Raw genomic sequence first — 24,796 nt, 5'->3', positions numbered from 1 at the left:
CAACCACACTTTCTCACCCTGTTGCATGTACATGGTACCAAATCGACTGCTTGTTTTAATTGCTCACTCAGATGTTCATTGGAGAGATGTGCTTCTTCCTATAACCCTTTAACCCCTTCTTCACAGTGCCAAGGTCCAGTTCTGAGAATGTTTCTTCTAACCTCCATACTTCCATTTCTCATTTCCCACATATTGTATGTTAGTTTTAGCTTCCAACAGTGGCTGATTAAGACAGTATCTTCCTGGCTGGAGAACAGTACCTCTCCTTCCAGTCGTCGGTCGTGCAGTGTACATATATCTTCCTGGCTGTGGAGGTGCAGCACTGCCAGAACTATAATGCACCTCATGGTCATCATTGCTGGTGACGCTACCTGGAGAAAGGAAGCTCCAGTCACGCTTTCTCTTATCCTCAGAATCAATTGTCCATGATCCACACCTATTAATATACTCTCAAATATACAGGTTGTTCCAGGAATAATGATCAATATTCAGGGATATAACAGGGACAACCATTTGAAGCAAGAAAGACTAGTAAATATGGGCTTTAAAATGCCTGCCATATAAGCTATGAGCGTTTCATTTCTTCACCTTTAATACTACTAAACAAATCTCTTTTACTGCAAGCTCTTTGCTTTCCATGTTGTGAGAGGAGATGATTTTATGGACCAAACAAGAAAAAAATATCAAGTAAACATGGGCTCTAAAATGCATGTCTTAAGAAACTGTGAGCACTTCTTTAGTAGAAGAGACATGTTCCTGGGACACTGAGTGTGAGGAGTCAGTCACCTTCAGTCACTTCTTTAACTTTGCCAGCTTTTTAAGTTTTTGTCACCTGTTTCAACATTTTTGAAACATTTTTTCTCTTTCAGGAAGAAAATAAGTTATTTCCAGTCTGAATCCTGTGCTGCACTGCTGGGGTTGCTGGCAGGAGACTGCGAGGATCTAGGTCCTCAAATTCCACCAGTAGGCTTTCCACTGCTAATCTCACTCTGCTCCTTAAAATTTTCCACCTTTGAACATAATGCAGTTATACTGGCAGTCTGCATATGTCTAATGTTCAAACTCGACCTCTCTAGATCCTCATCTAGAACATCCAAATTGTCAACTAACAATCCTTTTTGACAAATTTACATCATCATTGCCAAAATTATCTACAGTGACCCAGGTACCACTCATTCACCATCTATTTCAGTGTGCGTACAATTCTCCTGCACAAAAAACATGTGTAACACATTCAATTCATGATTCTCCTCCATTGGTTATACTGCTCAGAATGTATTTCCAAGCAGTTCGGTTCTTACATTCATCAAAAGTAATTTACCTGTACCTTGTGGCACTTTTATCACACAAATTGGCTCTGCATACAGTATAACTGGTTCCTCCTTCGTGAAGGATTAATTTTGCGGCAGTATGTCACTGACAGTAACTTTTCTCAGTTGGAACAAAGTTCCCCCGAGTTCCACCATGCATTTCCAAAGACCAATTTTTGTGGAATTTTTATACAAGAAATTTAACCCTGGGATTGTGCACTGACCTTCCCCTATGTGGAGTAAAATTTCTGTACTCTCTCAGAATTGTTTTGATCCTGACCTGACTTTTAACATCACTGAACCTAGTGTCCATACATCATTCTGCCCTGGTCCATGCAACTTACCTTGAAGAAGGTTTAAGTGCCTCTTCTCCTAGGTGATGCACAGACAACCACAGCTAAAAGTCTAAAATATTTGCTCCAACATGAATTGATTAGTGAAGATGTAACGACAGTCTTACAAAAAGAGTAGGTAGCTACTCACCATATAGAAGAGATGTTGAGTCTGACGGGCACAACAAAAAGACGGCTGTAAATTTGGGCTTCTGACCAAAAGACCTTTTCCTTTTTATCCAAAGCTAAAATGTATAGCAGTATTTTTGTTGTGCCTATCTCCAATTCAGTATCTCTTTTGTATGATTAGCAGCAACCTGTTTTTACTGATATTGTTGTTATTCCATCCTGTGTTTTCCATTGTTTGAATTAGTAAAGATTTAAATTATTTTAGCTTGAATGACTCACATTTTTCTTTTTTGTAAATTATCAGTCAGGAGCAGACGTTTCACAGCCGTCTGCTCTATTGTACCAAATCCAAATGTAAGCACACACATAACTCAATTACAGTTGATCGGCTAGTTGTTATGACTATTGTATTAAGTGTTTCATATTTTGACTGTGGCTATTGATACACACATCAAACAGTTCTAGAGAGACAGCAGGCACATGTTTCATGTCTGTGGAAATTGTATGTTTTTCATTGTGGACATTTTGCCCCCCCCCCCCCCCCCCCCCCCCACACCAAACACACACACACACACACACACACACACACACACACACAACACACACAAATCCCTCCCTGCAGCCCAGAGATGTTAAGTTACCGTATTTACTCGAATCTAAGCCGCACTCGAATCTAAGCCGCACCAGAAAAATGAGACTCGAAATAAAGGAAAAAAAAATTCCCGAATCTAAGCCGCAGCTGAAATTTGAGACTCGAAATTCAAGGGGAGAGAAAAGTTTTAGGCCGCACCTCCAAATCGAAACAAAGTTGGTCCATTGTAATATGAGACACAATTCAGGTCAAATGAATGACGATACAGCTACAGTAGTTTGGTTCGAGCCGTAAGCGTAGCAGTTAAGCTTTACCAGGTAGCCATTGCTATGCGTCAGGCGCTCCGTCCTTATTTATACGGGTACCCTTCGTTTTTCACGTGCTTCGTCTGGTTTGAATTGATTGCTTATTTTTCTTTGATCTGATAATTGCTGTTCTCTTTGTTATAGGTGTTTTCGTCACTCTAAGCTGAAAATGCATTACTGTATTGTGTCATGCATTGTTTGTCACATTCCGATAATGAATGTTCACGACCTGTCGCCGCTCGCGGCATGGTTTGCTTTTGTGCGTGCTACCGCCGCTTACAATAAAAAAAAGGGGAGTAATTGTCTCAGTAGCGTAACAATGGCAAGAGACTGCTATTTGTTGTTATTTACACTGCTGCTTTCTTTGATAATGATCAACAAGAACCAAATAATAAACTGCGTATGATAGAAGATGTTCTGAACGAGAGTTTAGCGACAATTTTTCTCCGTTTGAATATCTTTGCAGACGCCTCTTAAGTACATTATTTTCTGCACAGAAATTAGTCACCACCTTAGATTTAAAAATCTAGTCAATTGCCACGCACGCTTCATTTCTGACTGTATCACTATTAGGCAAAAGAATAATACGAATATGAACATGACATATGTGTATACTTCCGCGTTTGTGTTGTCTCACTCTAGTTTCATAGTTTATTAGGCAGACAGGAGTTAAATGAGATAGCAGCAAACACGAAAGAATACATGGCAAAATGTTTATATTCGTATTATTCTTATGGTGAAGAGAATACTGCATGTGATTCAGAATTCACAAAAGTTCCCATTAGCAACCATCTCTTCTCACAGGTAGAAAAAAAATCAGAACGCAGTATTGGCCAAACTGACAAACATCGCAAACGGTCTTGCCAGTCGGATTTTTGAAAAGCTGCTACATTCGAAGATGAACAATACGGAATTTGTATTTACGTCGTTGGATAATGTATGAAAATGCAGTGGTCGAAATTCGCGTTGGAGAAAAAAGCTCGTCTCCATCTTTTTTTTTTTTTTTTTTAATTTATTTACTGATGCAGAGGTTTTGGCGCCAGTATTTATCTTTGTGCCTGTAAAGCATGCCTGTGTATATACATATATTCGACGGCAGAAGTTAGTTGTGGCGGCACCTACCAACATATTTCAGAACTTCCGATTACTTTGCACTCGATTCTAAGCCGCAGGCGGTTTTTTGGATTACAAAAACCGGAAAAAAAGTGCGGCTTAGATTCGAGTAAATACGGTAGGCAAGAGTGGAGACCATATTGTGTCTTCTGATTGACTGCTCAAGCAATTTTCAAATGTTCTGTCATACCGCGGGACACAAATTGAGATCTACATACTCCGCAAGCCACCGTACAGTGTGTGGCAGAGGGTACACTGTACCACTGCTTGTCATTTCCTTTCGTATTACACTCACAAATAGAGTGAGGAAACAACTACTGTCTTTATGCCTCCATATGAGCCGTAATTTCTCATATCTTCGTGATCCTTACATGCATTGTATGTTGACGGCAATAGGATCTTTCTGCAGTCAGCTTCAAATGCCAGGTCTCTGAATGTTGTCAATTGTGTTTCTTGTAAAGAACATCACTTTCCATCCAAAGATTCCCATTTGAGTTCATGAAGCACCTCGATAATGCTTACATGTTGTTCAAATGTACCTGTAACAAATCTAGCAGCCCACCTCTGAATTGCTTCAACATTGTCCTTCAGTCTGACCTGTTATGGATCCCAAACACTTGAGCAGTACTAAAGAACAGGTCGCACCAGCTTTGTATAAGCGGTCTCCTTTACACATGAAACACTCTTTCCTAAAATTCTCCAAATAACCCCAAACTGACCATTTGCCTTCCCTGCCACAGTTCTCACATGTGCACGATGTGTGTGACACAGTGCAGGGCAGCCTGCGTTTTTGTAACTTAAGAGGTTGAAGTGCAACTGCGTAGATAGGGCCACGACCCAATGGTGATGCAATATGCACCTGCTCCAGATTGTGTTGAACTGTGGTAGTGGCACAGTTTCTTGTGTCATGCTAGTACTATGCTCGATATGAGGCGGTGAGCGGAAGCACTGTGTGTATGGGCAGTGGTAGTGCTGGATGTCTGAAAAATATTGCCATACTACTGAACTTTATTGTCATTGAGTAGTGTTCCATTTTCACCATTTAAGCTCTTGACCTCTTTTCATGAGTGTGTGTTATATGTTTCATGAGTGTGTGTGATATTTTTCACGAGTGTGTTATATTTTTCAGTTACTTATATCTATATAGTTTTACTGTTTTTGTTTTGCTATTGTTTTTCTGTTGTCAAGAATAGTGCACAACTGAATGACTGTTGAGCTATTAGCCACTTGGGTTACAGCTTCTGCCTCCACAATGTGTTCAGACCCCAAGAAGGGCTGGATGATTCATCATGAGGGTGGTGAAATAGGAAGTAAGACTATAAAATTGTGTGTTCGAAAAGCAAGGCAGGAAGTTTTAAATATTTAATAATGAAACAAATTATCTATGTGCTGCCTATTATGCTGATGATCTGGACAAAAATTTGAAAAGTGGAAGTTTCCAGTTATATCTCCTTTGTGCTCCTGCTAAAAAGCCTTCAAGACATGAAGTATGTAAGTTTCAGTGTGATTACTTGGATATGGATGTAAAAAGACACTTTATACTACATACTTGTGTACATCACATTGTCACTGTATGCTAGAAACAGTAGAAAAATCCCATGGCATGCCGTGACAAGAAAAAGCATTTCAGTGGTTGCATACACAGTATCAGCATCGATAAACTAATTGCACAACTTGCTACACAAATGAAGATTGTGGTCAGTATACTTATGAAAGTATGAGCTGAAAGAGAGTGGTAATTTGATATATTTAATTTGCTGAAATGGGTTCCTGACAAAGGCAGGCCTACATTCATGGCAATGTTTCTCGAATGACGTAAACTCTTCGTCTCACAAGGCACATCTGGCTAGATTCCACAGTGCTGTCACATGCGTTATTCTCAGCTGCTGACAGTACTCTGACCATCGTGTGTTGTGCAGTGGATCAGTTGTTTACTCTCCTCAGTAATAATTATTTTATTCATAAATCATGCACTGTCAGTTTGACAAGCCATAGGTGAGGATCCAGTGTCTGGCATGTGCGTGCGTATCACTCCACCTGAAGTGCATGGTCATTATTATTTTCATATTGCTCAGATGAGGAACAAGACGAAATCCTTTGGTAAGTTTCCATTTCAGTAGTTCACTGTTAAAAATGCAATCAGTCACGGGATTCTACCAGAATTGCAACAGAATTGGCAATTTATTTTTGTGTGAATTGTTAACATTTTCTCATCCTATGCAGCCGTATCATTTATGAGTAACATTTACATTTCTCTTGTTGACAGGTTTAATTTTGCTCCTTTTATCGAAACAGAGTGTAATTTTCATAAACTCACCTTGCAGCAGCTATTGCAACAGAATTCTGAAATAGTGTGTTTCATTAAACAAGAAGTTGGTGACCAGAGAGGTCACTAGCTTATAAAAACCTCATTGAGTCAGTTTGCATTAACATAAGAGAAGAAATTTCATGTCTAGCTGTCAATGACTCTTAAAAGCTTAACAGTACTAGATCGAGAGGAGCAAAAAAAAAAAAAAAAGAAAAAAAAAAAGAGTAGAGAGAGAGAGAGAGAGAGAGAGAGAGAGAGAGAGAGAGGGAGAGAGAGAGAGAGAGAGAAAGGAGAAGAAGAAGAAGAAGGAAATAAAAAAAATGAAAATAAAAAAAACAAAAAAACTACAGTGAAAACTATAACTTCTGTCATATCACCATAGCTAAGAAAATTCCATGTGTTAACAATCTGCCAAAACACTCAATATCTTGAACAGCCTAGGAGATATGAGAGATGTTACGAATTTCTCATTCCTGCACTCATATGATCGGGATTGAAAACACTACATACAATCCATTGTCTCTAGACCAGAGACAGACAGAGACCTTGTCCCAAGTCTAAATAAAGATTCAATGTGTGAACTAAATTTCATATGCAGCAGCAGATAGTATAATGTGCACCAAATGCAAAAACTTTTTGGATTTTATGCAGTGCCTTACTTAAATGTGTATATCACAATAAGTATTATCATTAGTGAGATGGTGGGCACTTCACTATGAAGTTGATGTGTAAGGCCATACATCATGTGTGAAAATGAAATCTTTTACCAAACAGTTTCTGTAAAATCATTTGAGAAATATTAGATGTGGTGTGCTTTGATTCTGTCAGCTTAGCATGTCAACAACCAGAGAAGGCATGGAACCTGTGCGTCTCAGTATGCTCAGGACTTAACGGCATGTGCGGATTGTGCTTGTCGCACTGTAATCTCACATCACTTCACACGTGCTCTACGCATCTCAATGTGCTCAATTTCTGCTTGTTGTTGTTGTGGTGGTGGTCTTCAGTCCTGAGACTGGTTTGATGCAGCTCTCCATGCTACTCTATCCTCTGCAAGCTTCTTCATCTTCCAGTACCTACTGCAGCCTACATACTTCTGAATCTGCTTAGTGCGTTCATCTCTTGTTCTCCCTGTACGATGTTTACCCTCCACACTGCCCTCCAGTGCTAAATTGGTGATCCCTCCATGCCTCAGAACATGTCCTACCAACTGATCCCTTCTTCTAGTCAAACTGTGCCACAAACTCCTCTTCTCCCCAATTCTATTCAATACCTCCTCATTAGTTATGTGGTCTACCCATCTAATCTTCAGCATTCTTCTGTATCACCACATTTCGAAAGCTTCTATTCTCTTCTTGTCTGAGCTATATATCGTCCACATTTCACTTCCATACATGGCTACGCTCCATACAAATACTTATGCTTAGCCTGTACTTTTGTAATAATGTACACATAATGGACAGGACATCCATTATATTGGTATCACATGAATTTATTTGTGTCCGATGGAGGATTTATTTGTGTCCGGTGGAGGTCTTCCAATAACTGCAGCAGCACACATATTAGGAACTGTAGATACTTCTGGTGGTTTAAGTGTCCCATTAATAGAATGGGAAACAATGATGTAATTCTTTCTTGTAAAGCCGACACCATACTTGATCCCACTCACTTATTCAAGCTGCCTCATAGTGACACGTGGATAGTGTTACCACTGCTGAAATGTTAGTTGCATTTCTCTCACCAGTTTATGTTCTTTTTTGATAGCATATTTTATTCTTCAAACTTCTAATTTCCCGAAATTTGTTATAGTAATTGCAGAGACAGATTTTGAGGCCTTGACAGTACCAGGCTACTTTTCAGCATATAACTGCACTGATTCTCTTCAATTTGATGACTTCTCAAGCTAGTTGTGTGTGTTCCCCACAACAACAAAATACAAGCTGATGTGCTTCAAGTGCATAGGCGCACGCACCCTCCCCCCCCTCCACACACACTCTCTCTCTCTCTCTCTCTCTCTCTCTCTCTCTCTCTCTCTCTCTCTCTCTTTCTCGCTATACCTGAGTTAAGTGTCATACGCATACATTTGGTATAGTAGAGCAGATGTTTGTGGGATCTCTTTTCCTGACATCAGGACAGTGACTTTCAACACTGCCATCCAGTAACTGTCATTGCAGTCTGATTTTTTGAAGGATTTTCCCAGTAGCACCCAAAAATGCATGTTGTCCAATAATAAAAGTCGCCATTCTTCAGCCATTGAAAATTACTTGCATGATTAAAAATGTGGAAAACATAAATTACTGCAGATGAGTGGGAGAAAAAACAACCACTCAATGTCCAAATGCAGTATTAGTGGTGTGTTGCAGGGCAAGGTCACATCAATGAAATATCTAAGCATTATCTTGCAAGGCGATATGAAATTGTTTGTTCCTATTAGGCACAACCAGCATGTGAGTTTTACAAAAATGCTCCATGAAATGAGAATGCCTACAGGAAAGAAGACTCTTTTTGTGAAACACTATTGAGAAACTTTAGAGAACCAACATCTGCAACAGATGCAGAATAATTTTACTGTCTCTGGTGTACTTCTTGCGTAATGACTATGAAGAAAAGATAAGAGAAATAAGGGTATGTATGAAGACACACATACAATCATTTTACCCTCAGTTCACTTGTGAGTGGAACAGGAAAGGGAATGACTTAACAGTGGCACAGGATGCCCTCCGCCAGGCTCTATGTAGAGGATTATGAAGTATGTATGTAGAAACCAGTAAGAGGCTTATAGAGTTGGAATATCTATGGAGTAAGCTTTGCGTACTACACACTGCCAACATCAAACTAGAATTTTCATGTGACTTTAGTACAATGCTGTTTGTTCACATTTTGTGTCAAGACCAAGACTGTAATGTTGCATTATTTATTTTGGTTTTACACGTATATTTACTAGCAACACTATTGGTTGTTGTTGATACACCTGTAACTCAAAATACATGAGTAGGTGAATAGTTCGTTTTCAAAGATACTCACTGCAAATTTCCATAATGTGAGTGGCAGTGTGTGTTGACAACAAGAGCACTCTACTGTGCATTTGAATGCTTTCTTCATAAATATTCCTACTATGTGGACAGATCTTACAAATATATTGACTCCTTCAGGGTCATTGGTCAGTGCTTTGTCTCTTCTCTCCTAAGTCAAGGAAATTGTATTTCAGTTACTAAGTGGAATTTCGGAACCAAAATAGAAAATTAATCTTAAAAATTCAAAAAATGTAGCATGTAAGTTTTTTGATAAAACATTTTCCACCTGTAGAACAAATATAGTATGGAAACTTGTTTGCATCTCGCCTACACGAACATTGAAATTGTGTTTGTCTTTATGTTTTTTAAATTCCTATCCCCTCTCCCACAAACACATCTATTTCCTGCACACAGTTATTTGTTTCCCCAGTGTAAAGTTTGCAGTGAAACTGGAATCACAAATTCTTCATATTGTGTTTTATTAAAACTGCTGTTTCCATATTATTATTATTATTTCCAAGTAATGTTATGAACTGTGAATACCATCCTGCTTTTTAGTGGCCCTGATAAAAAGAACCATCATCGCCGCTATAATGAAACATATGATAATTCAAGTGGTTACATGGGTGACTACAATACGCATCTAGGACGTGGTGATCGAAGCAGAGATCGTACGTCAGCAGGCTACAGCCCTGAAGATCTCAGATTTACAGATATGGCCCCAAAGTGAGTCTTTCATCAGAAATATTTTATTTCTTGTTGATTTATGTAATACATTGATTTTTCTCCATAATTTTTAAACAAAAGTTACTTATGCAGATAATGTACAGATACTGATTACATTAGATGCTGTAAGGAATGAGCTTTTATTTTATCTTGTCACACACCAAAAATGCCAGATTTTAAATGTGAAGATTAATTTGGGCCCCATGATACATCGTATGTAAATTTATATATAACAATTTACTTGACTCACTCATGAAAATTGCATATCATTTTATTTATTTTCTCCTCTGTCTATTGCTATTTTTTAAATGTTTGTACCATAGTTTCACCTTAAGAAGTAGTTTCTTCTCTTTTTTTCTTAAAATTGAAACAAGCAAAGGTGCAATACTTGGTAGATGGTACCATAAGCTGTAAAATTACAATGAAAATACTGAGTTAAAACATTCAACATGTGTATTGTGAGTGTTGATCTGCATACCATTGCTGGAGCACTGTTTAAAATTCTTAAAGTAATTTGTAAGCATTTGCTATCACAAAATACAAACTTTCCATGCTGACTCAACTCCAGTCATAACTCAATTGCAGCACTATATGAAGATATCTGTGGAATTTTTATATAGTTGTGTGGCTAAGTTATCAGTGAAAGAAATTGCTAATCCTGAGATAAATGCCTACATCCTGGACTGAAAAGAAATTGTTGTCCTGGACTTTCATAAACCAATTAAATGAAGCAAGATCCATCTGATAGGCCATTGATATAAGTGAAAGATAAAGGATAAAGAAAAGAATATACTAAATTTCTACACTCAGTTTATCACTTACATGTTGGGAAACTTCAGTTCAGGTTACCTGCTACAGAGAGCAGTTATGGGTTTCTGAAAACATAATGTTTTGACCTTCATTTAATTCAGGTTTTTCATTAATCCACATTTTGAATGCTCACCTCTAGTGAAGTATCACACTGTTAAAAAAAAGAAGCTGTCAAATGGCAGAACTTTCATAGAATCTTTGTAGCACTTAATGAAACATAAAGAATAATGTGACTGCTTCTTCGGGAATTTTGGCAGAGTTGATAGTTTTCAAGTTTTTAGCAGAGATGTCATTTTCTCTTTAAATGATATTCTAACAACTTTCCCAAGTATCTTCATTATGTATTGAGATCGGATTTCATTGCTCACTATTTTGACGTGAGCAAAACTGTAGCTGGGATATGCTGCACACCACCCTAGCGATTGTGTCCTGTTGACATTGAACAATAAAACAATTGATGGATAAAAAGCTTAGCCAAAACTGAAAAAGTTTAAGCTGGAAAAATGTCATAAAACTATACACTTCTCTAAAAACACATTCAATAGGTATTTATCTATGAGCAGAGAGTGAACATGGCAGTGTTATCCAGTATGTTTTAAGTAAACAGAGTGCTAGATCCACACTGTGCTTAGGCTAAAGCACCTATCCTCTTGGAAACATTGGTTCTATAGACATTACATAACAATAGTTGAAGGATATTGGACACCTACTGAATCTAAATATCTTTTTGGTTTCACTTAATTGACTGCAGTTTTTGATGTAATGTACATTTTATAGAAAAACATAAATAGAACAAAAAATATTACATGAATATTAGCAAATAATTAACATAGACCATGTAGTGAAACTGTAGTCTGTATATAACATTAAGTTTACAGTTATTACTTTAAAAATCTCTGTTTGTTTTCTCATGTGAGGAGGTTCCAGGTTCCAGCAGTAGTTTGCTGTAATCTGTCTGTCCAATCTGACCTGATACCCTTCCTCCAGTACTTTGAAGTCCTGATGAAACCTTTCTCCTTGTTATTCACTGAGATCATCTAAAATTTCAGGAAATCTGTATGAAAAGCTTTGGGGAAAGTGTACATTTGTTCTCAGTCCAGCTTCAGCTTCCAAATTCTGAAAGTGTGTACGCATGTTGTGGGCCCTTTATTGATAATTGTGTTCATTATGATTGTTCAAGAAGTGCATACAATAGAGAGAAGATTGCTCCAAGCACATGACTCGGTCCTTAACTTTGCTGTTGTGAAATTGGAATCATTTGCAGATATTACAAGGGAATGGTGTACTCACCAAGAATGAATCTTCAGTAAATGAGATTTTTAGGCAAATCTCTTTTTTGACTAACTTCTACCTGTGTGCCTGGCTAATGCCAGTAGGCTTCTAACTTCAAATAACTGAACATCTGACTCTATGCCCGTAGCAAATTTTGCTGTAAAGCAATCAGAATCAGTTAGAGCCCTTAGGCTTAGAGGTTCCTTTAAACAGCAATAAGCAGCCCAAGGCTTTAACGGAAGTCTTTTAACTAAAACTTGATGCCAGCTGATGTTCCTTCAGTGCAGTCACCTACATAACTGAAGCAACATTGATTATTCTTCAGTATTAATTTATTATACGGAGTATAGAGGGTGGTCCATTGATTGTGACAGGACCAAATATCTCACGAAATAAGCATCAAACGAAAAAAACTACCAAGAACAAAACTTGTCTAGCCTGAAGGGGGAAACCAGATGGCGCTATGGTTGGGCCGCTAGATGGCGCTTCCATAGGTCAAACGGAAATCCATTGAGTTTTTTTAAAATAGGAATCCCCATTTTTTATTACATATTCATGTAGTACGTAAAGAAATATGAATGTCTTAGTTGGACGACTTTTTTCGCTTTGTGACAGATGGCGCTGTAATAGTCACAAACATATGGTTCACAATTTTAGATGAAAGTTGGTAACAGGTAGGTTTTTTAAATTAAGATCCAGAATGTAGGTATGTTTGAAAATTTTACTTTGGTTGTTCCAATGTGATTTATGTACATTTGTGAACTTATCATTTCTGAGAATGCATGCTGTTACAGTGTGATTACTTGTAAATACCAGATTAATGCAATAAATGCTCAAAATGATGTCCGTCAACCTCAATGCATTTGGCAATACGTGTAACGACATTACTCCCAGCAGCGAGTAGTTCACCTTCCATAATGTTCGCACATGCATTGACAATGCACTGATGCATGTTGTCAGGTGTTGTCGGTGGATCATGATAGCAAATCTCCTTCAACTTTCCCCACGGAAAGAAGTCGGGGACGTCAGATCCAGTGAACGTGCAGGCCATGGTATGGTGCTTCGACGACCAATCCACCTGTCATGAAATATGCCATTCAATACCATTTCAATCGCACATGAGCTATGTGCCGGACATCCATCATATTGGAAGGTTAGAAGTACGTCGCCATTCTGTCATGCAGTGAAACATCTTGTAGTAACATCGGTAGAAGATTACGTAGGAAATCAGCATACATTGCACCATTTAGATTGCCATCGATAAAATGGGGGCCAATTATCCTTCCTCCGTTAATGCCGCACCACACATTAACCCACCAAGGTTGCTGGTGTTCCACTTGTCGCAGCCATCATGGATTTTCCGTTGCCCAATAGTCCATATTATGCCGGTTTACGTTACCGCTGTTGGTGAATGACGCTTTGTCGCTAAATAGAATGCGTGCCAAAAATCTGTCATCGTCCCGTAATTTCTCTTGTGTCCAGTGGCAGAACTGTACATGACGTTCAAAGTCGTCGCCATGCAGTTCCTGGTGCATAGAAATATGGTACAGGTGCAATCGATGTTGATGTAGCATTCTCAACACCGACACTTCGAGATTCCCGATTCTCGCGCAATTTGTCTGTTACTGATGTGTGGATTAGCCGCGACAGCAGCTAAAACACCTACTTGGGCATCATTCATGTGTTGCAGGTTGTGGTTGACGTTTCACATGTGGCTGTACACTTCCTGTTTCCTTAAATAACAAACTATCTGGCGAACAGTCTGGACACTTGGATGATGTCCAGCAGCATACGTAGCACACGCCTGTTGGGCATTTTGATCACAGTAGCCATGCATCAACACATTATCAACCTTTTTCGTAGTTGGTAAATGGTCCATTTTAACATGGGTACTGTACCACAAAGCAAATACCATCTGCACTGGTGGAATGTTACGTGATACCACGTACTTATACGTTTGTGTCTATTACAGCGCCATCTATCATAAAGCAAAAAAAGTGGTCCAACTAAAACATTCATATTTCTTTACATACTAAACGAATATGTAATAAAAAATGGGGATTCCTGTTTAAAAAGATGCAGTTGATATCCGTTTGACCTATGGCAGCGCCATCTGGTTTCCCCCTTCAAGCTAGACGAGTTTCGTTCTTTGTAGTTTTTTTGTTTGATGCTTATTTCGTGAGATATTTGGTCCGGTCACTATCAATCGACCAGCCTGTATATTTCACTAAATTATATTGTATGGGTAGCTTCTTGTGGTGGTTCCATGGCAGCCCAAAACCAGCGAGCTGTGACATGCATACACATGTCAGTTACTGTTTTATCGACCACACAGTGTAGCTTATCCAACTCTCAGGCACCTCTGAATTATCATCAAACTACCAACCAGCAGTAGCTGTTCTAATGTAGAATCATTCTACAGTTAATTACTCAAAATAACTCTGAATGTAATTGTTTCAAGCCACACTAGATTATATGTTACTCGAACATTGTTTTTGGTGACATTTGGTACATAAGTTACACGATCAAATTTGTACCCTCACAATATACTTGGGCAGTTAAATAGAGAACTGACTCGTGGCGATAACATATTAGACCTTCTGGTGACAAACAGACCCGAACTATTTGAAACAGTTAACGCGTAACAGGGAATCAGCGATCATAAAGTGGTTATAGCACCGGTGATATCAACCGTAAATAGAAATATTAAAAAATGTAGGAAGATTTTTTTGTTTAGCAAAAGTGACAAAAAGCAGATTTCAGAGTACTTGACGGCTCAACACAAAAAGTTTTATCTCAAGTACAGATAGTGTTGAGGATCAGTGGACAAAGTTCACAACCATTGTACAATATGCATTAGATGAGTATGTGCCAAGCAAGATCGTAAGAGATGGAAAAGAGCCACTGTGGTACAACAACAAAGTTAGAAAACTGCTATGGAAGCAAAGGGAACATCACAGCAAACATAAACATGGCCCAAGCCGTGCAGACAAACAAAAATTACACAAAGCGAAGTGTGGTGTGAGGAGGGATATACGAGAGGTGTTCAACGAATTCGAAAGTAAATTTCTTTGTACTGACTTGGCAGAAAATCCTAAGAAATTTTGATCTTATGTCAAAGCAGTTGGTGGGTCAAAATAAAATGTCCAGACACTCTGTGACCAAAATGTTACTGAAACAGAGGATGACAGACTAAAGTCCGAAATACTAAATGTATTTTTCCAAAGCTGTTTCACAGAGGAAGACTGCACTGTAGTTCCTCCTCTAGATTGTCACACAGATGAGAAAATGGTAAATATCAAAATAGAAGACAGAGGGATAGAAAAACAATTAAAATCGCTGGACCTGATGGGATTCCAGTTCAATTTCACACAGAGTACGCGAAGGAACTTGTCGTCCTTCTTGCGGCGGTGTACCGTAGGTCTCCAGAAGAGCGCAGCTTTCCAAAAGATTGGAAAAGAGCACAGGTCAACCCTGTTTTCAAGATGGGACATTGAACAGATGTGCAGAACCATAGACCTATATCTCTAACGTCGATCAGTTGTAGAATTTCGAACACGTATTATGTTCAAGTTAATGACTTTCCTGGAGACTAGAAATCTACTTTGTAGGAATCAGCATGGGTTTCGAAAAAGATGGTCGTGTGAAACCCAGTTTGCGCTATTCGTACACGAAACTCAGAGGGCCATACACACGGGTTCTCAGGTAGATGCCATGTTTCTTGACTTCCGCAAGGCATTTGATACAGTTCCTCACAGATGCTTAATGAGCAAAATAAGAGTATATGGACTATCAGACCAATTGTGTGATTGGATTGAAGAGTTCCTAGATGACAGAACGCAGCATGTCATTCTCAATAGAGAGAAGTCTTCCAAAGTGAGAGTGATTTCAGGTGTGCCGCAGGGGAGTGTCCTAGGACTGTTGCTAATATAAATGTTTGTGTGGATAACATCGGAAGTTCACTGAGGCTTTTTGTGGATTATGCTGTAGTATATCGAGAGGTTGTAACAATGGAAAATTGTACTGAAATGCAGGAGGATCTGCAACGAATTGATGCATGGTGCAGGAAATGGCAATTGAATCTCAATGCAGACAAGTGTAATGTGCTGCGAATACATAGAAAGAAAGATCCTTTATCATTTAGATACAATATAGCAGGTCAGCAACTGGAAGCAGTTAATTCCATTAATTATCTGGGAGTAGGCATTAGGAGTGATTTAAAATGGAATGACCATATAAAATTAATCATAGGTAAAGCAGATGCCAGACTGAGATTCATTGGAAGTATCCTAAGGAAATGCAGTCCGAAAACAAAGGAAGTAGGTTACAGTACACTTGTTTGCCCACTGCTTGAATACTGCTCACCAGTGTGGGATCTGTACCAGATAGGATTGGTAGAAGAGATAGAGAAGATCCAACGGAGAGCAGCTGGCTTCGTTACAGGATCATTTAGTAATTGCAAAAATGTTACGGAGATGATAGATAAACTCCAGTGCAAGAGAGATGCTCAGTAGCTCAGTAGGGGCTTTTGTTGAAGTTTCGAGAGCATACCTTCACCGAGGAGTCAAGCAGTATATTGCTCCCTCCTATGTGTATCTTACGAAGAGACTATGAGGATAAAATTGGAGAGATTAGAGCCCACACAGAGGCATACCGACAATCTTTCTTTCCACGAACAATATGAGACTGGAATTGAAGGGAGAACTGATAGAGGTACTCAAGGTACCCTCTGCCACACACCGTCAGGTGGCTTACCCTCTGCCACACACCGTCAGGTGGCTTGTGGAGTATGGATGCAGATGTAGATGTAGAAACAATTTACATTTCTATCCAGTGTCTTCACAGACCGCTTTATTTGGTATAGTTTTATATACAGTGCTGACAGAATTATTTTCTCTTTGTCAACCAAAGGTTCATTTGTGATGTTTACTGCACTGACAGGTTTACCCTTGTAAGCCTTCCAATGATTCTGTTGTGCTCTTCTATTTCATGTGCATATGAAACATGGGTATTTTGTATATCTGCTTTATAGCCAATGCAAAAAGTTCACAATCTGAAATAAGCACACACAGCCCATTTGTGCTGGTGATAATAAAAGTTTTGTGTGGCCATAATGACTTTTTCTCATATAACTCTCACAGCTTTATTGAGCAAACAATTGGAATCGATCTGTGGTGATAAGTCTTGCACCAGTTGAGGCACGATGAGAACACAGCCCAGGTAAACAATGCAGAACAGTTTTGGTGGAAACTGCATAAACAAGAATACTCCTCCTTTGGAGAAAAGTTAATCACTGCAGTTGTTTGTGAAAGTTTGCCATTAGCATTGGATTTATGCAAGTCTGAACCTAGGCTGAAGGTCATAATGACAAAACAGTCAAATTTGAATATTAATTTGGAATATTGAATACTGTATATTCATTTGGAAGTAGAACAAAATAACATTGTTCACGCCAATAGTCTCCAATGCAGAGGTCAGGCCTGGCGATGATGTAGGTGAACACTGGTGGCTCCTTCGATCAGTGGTGGTCGGTGAGGCATGGTGTTGTATATTGGGAAGATTCTGATTGAGAATCTGACTGAAGAACTGCAGGTGCAAGTGGAATCAGGCCCAGAGTTAGATGGAAGACTGGCATGGAGCAGTGCCACACCAGGCCACATAGAGATACTGTAGTAACTACTTGTAATCATGGGACCTACGAAAGCAAACAGGTCCACGGGGCCAGTGACCTCTAGCAGTGCTCTTACTGCCACCTGCTGGATAGTCAGCATGCATGATGGAAGTTCTGTCGTCTGCTGATGTAAGCTGTTCTGAGTTAGGACTCTCACATACCTCAGGTGGGAGAGGGGTTGCAGGTCAGCCGGGCAAGTAGCCTATACACTACACATAGTAGTTAATATTGTGTAATAGAACAAATTTCATGCTTCTGGAGAACATGGTTGCTGCTGTTATAGTAAACCCATTTTGATAAATAGTTCGCTGATATTTTTGCAGTGTATAAGTTCATCATCTTCACTGAAGTATGGCAGAAATCTCTTTTCTCTAGACATGTAAGATAATTTTAATTTATGAGATATTGAAGTTTTTCATTCAACTTCAGATCTAGTGCTACTAGCACAGCTCTGTTCTTGAAGATGTAACAATGAAGTTTCTGTGAGAGTGTTAAACATTTCTACACAAACATATATGCTCTGTGGCACAAGTTGCCTTGCTGACTCCAGATCTGGATACTTCCACTTCTGTATTTTGTATCTATTGAAGTCTTTTCTATTCACAACACAAAAGTAGCAGTCGTCATTTGTTTCTTGGTGCTTCGCTATCTATAGGCACTCCAAAATTTAAACTATTCCTTTCTCTGTTTCTTCACTGTCCAAGGCTTTAGGGTCTCCACGCAACTTTCACAAACATCACAGAGAGCTCAAGGCTTATCTTGAAACCCAAAGTGAATTGGGAAGTATGCACAATGTACTTCCTTGAAAAAGACAGTGATGTACACCTGTTAGTTTGAAGAGAGTGTTCATCACTAACATGTGTAACAGAAGCCATCAGGGTACTTTAGACAATCTTTTCATGATGAACTCTTATTTCAGCTTCGATTAAGAGAATCACTTTATGGACAAAAACAGGAAAAGAATGTCCAGTAAACATGGGCTCTAAAGTGGGTGCCTCAAGAGCTATGATCACTTGTTCATCTTCACTATTATAAATTACATTTCTTCTACTGAATGAGCTAGAAAAAGTCAGTTTTGAAAAACTTTATGGTTAACTTAGTTTCAGGATCTCTGCAATATCCCATATTCAGTACAATGTCACCAGCAGTTTGAAAAACTTTCTCCCAGCCCATTCCATTGAAATTAGAATGGCGGATAATTCAGTCAACTGGGACAGAGGTTTTAGCTTTACTAAAGTCTGCAATATAGCATTCACTTTACTAAAATTATGCTAAAAAAGTCAATAGTTTCCCTCTGTTTATAGATAAATATCTATTAAGATGCTTTTCAGTAAAGGATTTTGTGTTCTGGCATCGCTGTTCTGTTTGACGTGAATTAATATTGACTGTTGTATCATTTGATGTTGCCTCGCTATGGCGGCGTACAGTGTGTACCATTCACATTTTGATTGTAGTTGGAACAGAAAGCAATGAAATCTAAGCTTAATGCCTGATGAAGACAGCTATGAAAGTTGCCAGAGTATGGTGTAAATAGAAAATGTCATCTTAGTTCCAAACCCAAAAGTGTGCAAAGTTTGCATAATTTTTGTAATAGTACTGATTGTCTTTCCTGCGCTACAAAATGATGATACATGTTGCCACTCTTTCAAGAATCATCTACTAATTGTTGAAATCCTATTGAATCTGTCCTGTCTTTTTGTGTAAGAACTGAACAGCCTTCAAATCTAATAAATATTTTTATCTTTAATTGTTTATTCATCATTTCTACTGCATGTCCATGTGAAGTTACTATGAAATAATTTTCATTGGTGTTATAATATGTAATTTTTAAGACTGACTGGTTTCTGAAATTTATTAATGTCACATAAAGTTGATTAGTTCCATTTGTACCTTCCATATTTGTTGTGATAACCTACAACTCATTTCAAGATCAACAGTGTGCCCTACAGGAAGTTTTCAAATCTCTGAACTGCAAAAAAATATTCTACATTCATTTTTGATGGAACATACATGGACCGACTTCACTTTGCTGATGACATTGAATGTCTGCTTCCAAAGCAGGTACCTTAAGTACATATTCAGAGAAGGTAGTAGGGCAAGTTTCAAAGTAAGCCAGAACATCAGTCATATTATGACTCAAATACTGTGCAATCAGATTCAAATATTATTATGAAAAGGAAAGTCCCTACTTACCATATAGTGGAGAAGCTGAGTCACAGATAGGCACAACAAAAAGACTGTCACAAGTAAAGCTTTTGGCCATTAAGGCCTTTGTCAACAATAGATCACACACACACACACACACACACACACACAAAACACACACACACACACACACACACACACACACACAGGACTGCAGTCTCAGGCAACTGAAACCACACTGCGAGCAGCAGCATCAGTGCATGATGGGAGTGATGGTGACTCGGTGGGGGTAAGGAGGAGGCTGGGGTGGGGAGGGGGAGGGATAGTATGGTGGGGGCAGCAGACAGTGAAGTGCTGCAGGTTAGACAGAGAGCAGGGGAAGGGGCTAGTATGGTGGAGGTGGCAGTAGCGGAAAAGGAGACAAGTGGTGGAATGATGGCCGTGTAGTGTTGGAATGAGGATAGGGAAGGGGCAGGATGGGTAAGGACAGTGACTAATGGAGGTTGAGGCCAAGAGGGTTATGGGAACATAGGATGTATTGCAGGTAAAGTTCTCACCTGTGAAATTCAGAAAAGCAGGTGTTGGTGGGAAGGCTCCATATGGCACACGCTGAGAAGAAGTCATTGAAATGAAGGATGTCATGTTCGGCAGCATGTTCAGCAACAGGGTGGTCCACTTGTTTCTTGGCCACAGTTTGTTGGTGGCCATTCATACAGACAGACAGCTTCACAGGTAGCCCTGCATTTGATGGGATAGGTGATGTTAGTGAACGGACTGGAGTAAGTGGTGATGGGAGGATGCACGGGACAGGTCTGGCATGTAGGTCTATTACAGGGGTATGAGCCATGAGGTAAGCGGTTGGCAGCAGGGGCTTATGGATGAGTATATTGTGTAGGTTCGGTGGATGGCAGAATACCACTGTGGGAGGGATGGGAAGGATAGTGGGCAGGACACTGCTCATTTCAGGGCATGATGAAAGGTGGTCGAAACCCTGGCGGATAATATAATTCAATTGCTCCAGTCCTGGGTGGTACTGAGATAGGAGGGGAACGCTCCTCTGTGGCCCGACGGTGGGACTTACGGAGTTGATGAGAGACTGGAGCTTTCCCTGCAATACATTCTACATTCCCGTAACCCTCCTGGCCTCAACATTCGTTAGTAATTGCCCTCACCTGTCCTGCCCCTCCCCCCCCCCCCTCCCCTGTTCCCATTCCAGCACTACACAGCCATCATTCCAGCATCACTCCTTTTCTGCTACTTCCTCTCCCCACCTCTCCCCTGTCCTACATCTTACCTGCAGCACTTCACTGTCTGCCACACCCACCATATTGTCCCCCCCCCCCAGCCTCCTCCTTACCCTCCCCCCTCCCCCCTCCACACAGTGTTTCAGTTGCCTGAGACTGCAGTCGTATGTGTGAGTTGAGTTTGCATTTGTGTGTGTGTGTGTGTGTGTGTGTGTGTGTGTGTGTGTCATCTATTGTTGATGAAGGCCTTGATGGCTGAAAGTTTTATTTGTGACAGTCTTTTTGTTGTGCCTATCTGCAACTCAACATTTCTACTATATGGTGAGTAGCAACTTTCCTTTTAATAATATTGTTACATTCCATCCTGGATTTTCCATTGTTTGATCAGATTCAAATAATATGTACCGTATTTACTCGAATCTAAGCCGCACTCGAATCTAAGCCGCACCTGAAAAATGAGACTCGAAATAAAGGAAAAAAAATTATTCCCAAATCTAAGCCGCACCTGAAATTTGAGACTCGAAATTCAAGGGGAGAGAAAAGTTTTAGGCCGCACCTCCAAATCGAAACAAAGTTGGTCCATTGTAATATGAGACACAATTTAGATCGAATGAATGACGATACAGCTACAGTAGTTTGGTTCGAGTCGAAAGCTTAGCAGTTAAGCTTTACCAGGTAGCCATTGCTATGCGTCAGGCGCTCCATCCGTATTTATACGGATACCCTTCCTTTTTCATGTGCTTCGTCTGGTTTGAATCGATTGCTTATTTTGCTTTGATCTGATAAGTGCTGTTTTCAATGTTATAGGTGTTTACGTCAGTCACTCAAAGCTGAAAATGCATTACTATACTGTGTCATGCATTGTTTGTCGCATTCTGATAGTGCGTGTTTACGGCCTGTCGCTGTTCGCTGCATGGCTTGCTTTTGTGCGCGCTACCGCCGCCTACAATTTAAAAAAGAGAGGAATCGTCTCATTAGCGAAACAATGGCAAGAGACTGCTATTTGTTGTTACTTACACTGCTGCTTTCTTTGATAATGATCAACAAGAACCAAATAATAGACTGCGTATGATAGAACATGTTCTGAACGAGAGTTTGGCGAAAATTTTTCTCCGTTTGAAAATCTTTGCGGCCGCTTCTTTAGTACATCAAATTCTGCACAGAAATTAGTCATCTTAGATTTAAAAATCTAGTCAGTTGCCGTGCTTCATTTCTGACTGTATCACTATTAGGCATAAGAGTAATACGAATATAAACATGACACGATACGTATATTCTTCCGCGTTTGCTGTTGTCTCACTCTAGTTTCGTAGTTTATGTGGCAGACAGGATTTAAATGAGATAGAAGCAAACACGAAAGAATACATGGCAAAATGTTTATATTCCTATTATTCTTATGGTGAAGGGAATACTGCATGTGATTCACATTTCATCAGGTTCCTATTAGCAACCATCTCTTCTCACAGGTAGGAAAAAATTCAGAACGTAGAGTTGGCCATATTGACAAAAATCCCAGTATTACCAGTCGGATTTTCGTAGTACATTGAAATTCGAAGGTGAACAATACGGAATTTGTATTTACTTCGTTGGATTATGTATGAAAAAGCAGTGGTCGAAACTCGGGCGGAGAAAAAAAGCTCGTCTTCCAATTTTTTTTTTTTAATTTTATTTACTGTCGCAGAGGTTTTGGCGCCAGTATTTGTCTTTGTGCCTACAAAGGATGCCTGTGTAGCGCTACATATATTCGACGGCAGAAGTTAGTTGTGGCGGCACCTATCAACATTTTTCAGAACTTCCGCTTGCTTTGCACTCGATTCTAAGCCGCAGGCGGTTTTTTGGATTACAAAAACCGAAAAAAAAGTGCGGCTTAGATTCGAGTAAATACGGTAATGTACTAACACCAAATACTGTACTGGCCATCAGAAAGATATTTAAGATAATTCTTGTTTATTGTCGTGTCTCGGTTGCTCACTTTTTAAATTTGATTGGTAATGTACTAACACCAAATACTGTACTGGCCATCAGAAAGATATTTAAGATAATTCTTGTTTATTGTCGTGTCTCGGTTGCTCACTTTTTAAATTTGATTATGTGTTTTGCTCACTCAGGATCACATTCAAATTTAAAACATAGTAAAACTAAATATCTACCATCTAATGTTTTACAATGGTAGAAAAGAGAAGAATTGTGTATAAATGTAGAATTTACCTAAGGAATTGTGTTAGCAACCTGTCTTGTATACTCGGAACAACATATCAGAGTTCTGTATTTTGCAACTGCAGTTAGTGTTTTTGTATTTTACAACTGCAATCAGTGTTTTAAACAGGTAGATGTTGGAGGTAGGAGGATGGGAAATGGAATGAGGCTGATTCAGGGAGGAGAAAGGAAGCAGGAAGGAAGAGGTGGGGATGTGATGAGTTCAATGGGAGGTTGTGCTAAAATTATAGTACGTATAAATTTTATAAAAATTCTCATTGAAACACTAATAGTGTAGAAAAATGCATATGTAAAATGTAAACCATTGTTGATGGAGGGAAGATGGGATTGAGAGTGGGTAAAGAAGGCAAGGGTGGGAGGGGGAGGAAGGGATAGTGGCAGAGATGCTATGGGTTCCATTTTACCACTGTTTTACACCATGTACTTTTCACATATGCATTGTTCTGCACTGTTGGTGCTCCAACTAGAATTTTTATGTGATTATACATTCTATAATTTTAGCACAATCTCTCTTGATAAACACTCCCTTCCCATTTCATTTCCCCTCTCCCAGTCAGCCTCACTCCCTCTCTCCCCTCCCCCCCCCCCCCCCCCCCTCTTACCCCAATACCAGCAACATCTACCCATTTAAAACATGGGCTGCAGTTGCAAAATATTGTACTCTGATATGTTGCTCAGAGTAGACAAGACAGATTCCTGATGCAAATGCTAGGTTAATTCTACCTACATGTAAAAATCTTTTCATTTCATTTCTTTTCTGTTGTTGCAAAATATTAGATGGTACATATTTAGTTTTTGCTTTTGCTTTAGATCCAAAGATGATCCAGAGTGATCGAAATATGTAATCGAATTAAAAAAAGTGTGCAACTGAAGGCAGAACAATAAATGAGAATTATTTTAAATATATACTCATATGCAGTTGACGAATTCTTTAAAGACAATATGACATTGTAATGCAGTAACCATGAACCATGGACCCCCCCATGAACCATGGACCTTGCCGTTGGTGGGGAGGCTTGCGTGCCTCAGCGATACAGATAGCCGTACCGTAGGTACAACCACAACGGAGGGGTATCTGTTGAGAGGCCAGACAAACATGTGGTTCCTGAAGAGGGGCAGCAGCCTTTTCAGTAGTTGCAAGGGCAACAGTCTGGATGATTGACTGATCTGGCCTTGTAACAATAACCAAAACGGCCTTGCTGTGCTGGTACTGCGAATGGCTGAAAGCAAGGGGAAACTATGGCCGTAATTTTTCCCGAGGGCATGCAGCTTTACTGTATGATTAAATGATGATGGCGTCCTCTTGGGTAAAATATTCCGGAGGTAAAATGGTCCCCCATTCGGATCTCCGGGCGGGGACTACTCAAGAGGATGATGTTATCAGGAGAAAGAAAACTGGCATTCTTCGGATCGGAGCGTGGAATGTCAGATCCCTTAATCGGGCAGGTAGGTTAGAAAACTTAAAAAGGGAAATGGATAGGTTAAAGTTAGATATAGTGGGAATTAGTGAAGTTCGGTGGCAAGAGGAACAAGACTTCTGGTCAGGTGACTACAGGGTTATAAACACAAAGTCAAATAGGAGTAATGCAGGAGTAGGTTTAATAATGAATA

The 24,796-nt window shown here is 39.5% G+C and overlaps 1 protein-coding gene across 4 annotated transcripts in view; it reads left to right on the top strand.

Moving 5' to 3' along the window:
* Window positions 1–24,796, top strand: part of LOC126162595 (prominin-like protein) — a 510,115-nt gene that overhangs the window by 449,356 nt on the left and 35,963 nt on the right. For all 4 annotated transcript variants that reach the window (XM_049919200.1, XM_049919201.1, XM_049919199.1 and 1 more), the window contains one exon: window positions 9,659–9,826. In XM_049919200.1, the coding sequence (XP_049775157.1) occupies window positions 9,659–9,826 (168 nt within the window). The remainder of the gene's footprint in view (window positions 1–9,658; window positions 9,827–24,796) is intronic.

This window comes from Schistocerca cancellata, chromosome 2 (genome assembly GCF_023864275.1).
Source record: "Schistocerca cancellata isolate TAMUIC-IGC-003103 chromosome 2, iqSchCanc2.1, whole genome shotgun sequence".
Lineage (NCBI taxonomy): Eukaryota > Metazoa > Arthropoda > Insecta > Orthoptera > Acrididae > Schistocerca > Schistocerca cancellata.
Note: the sequence above shows the minus strand (reverse complement) of the source record. Positions and strands in the feature narration are given on the sequence as shown.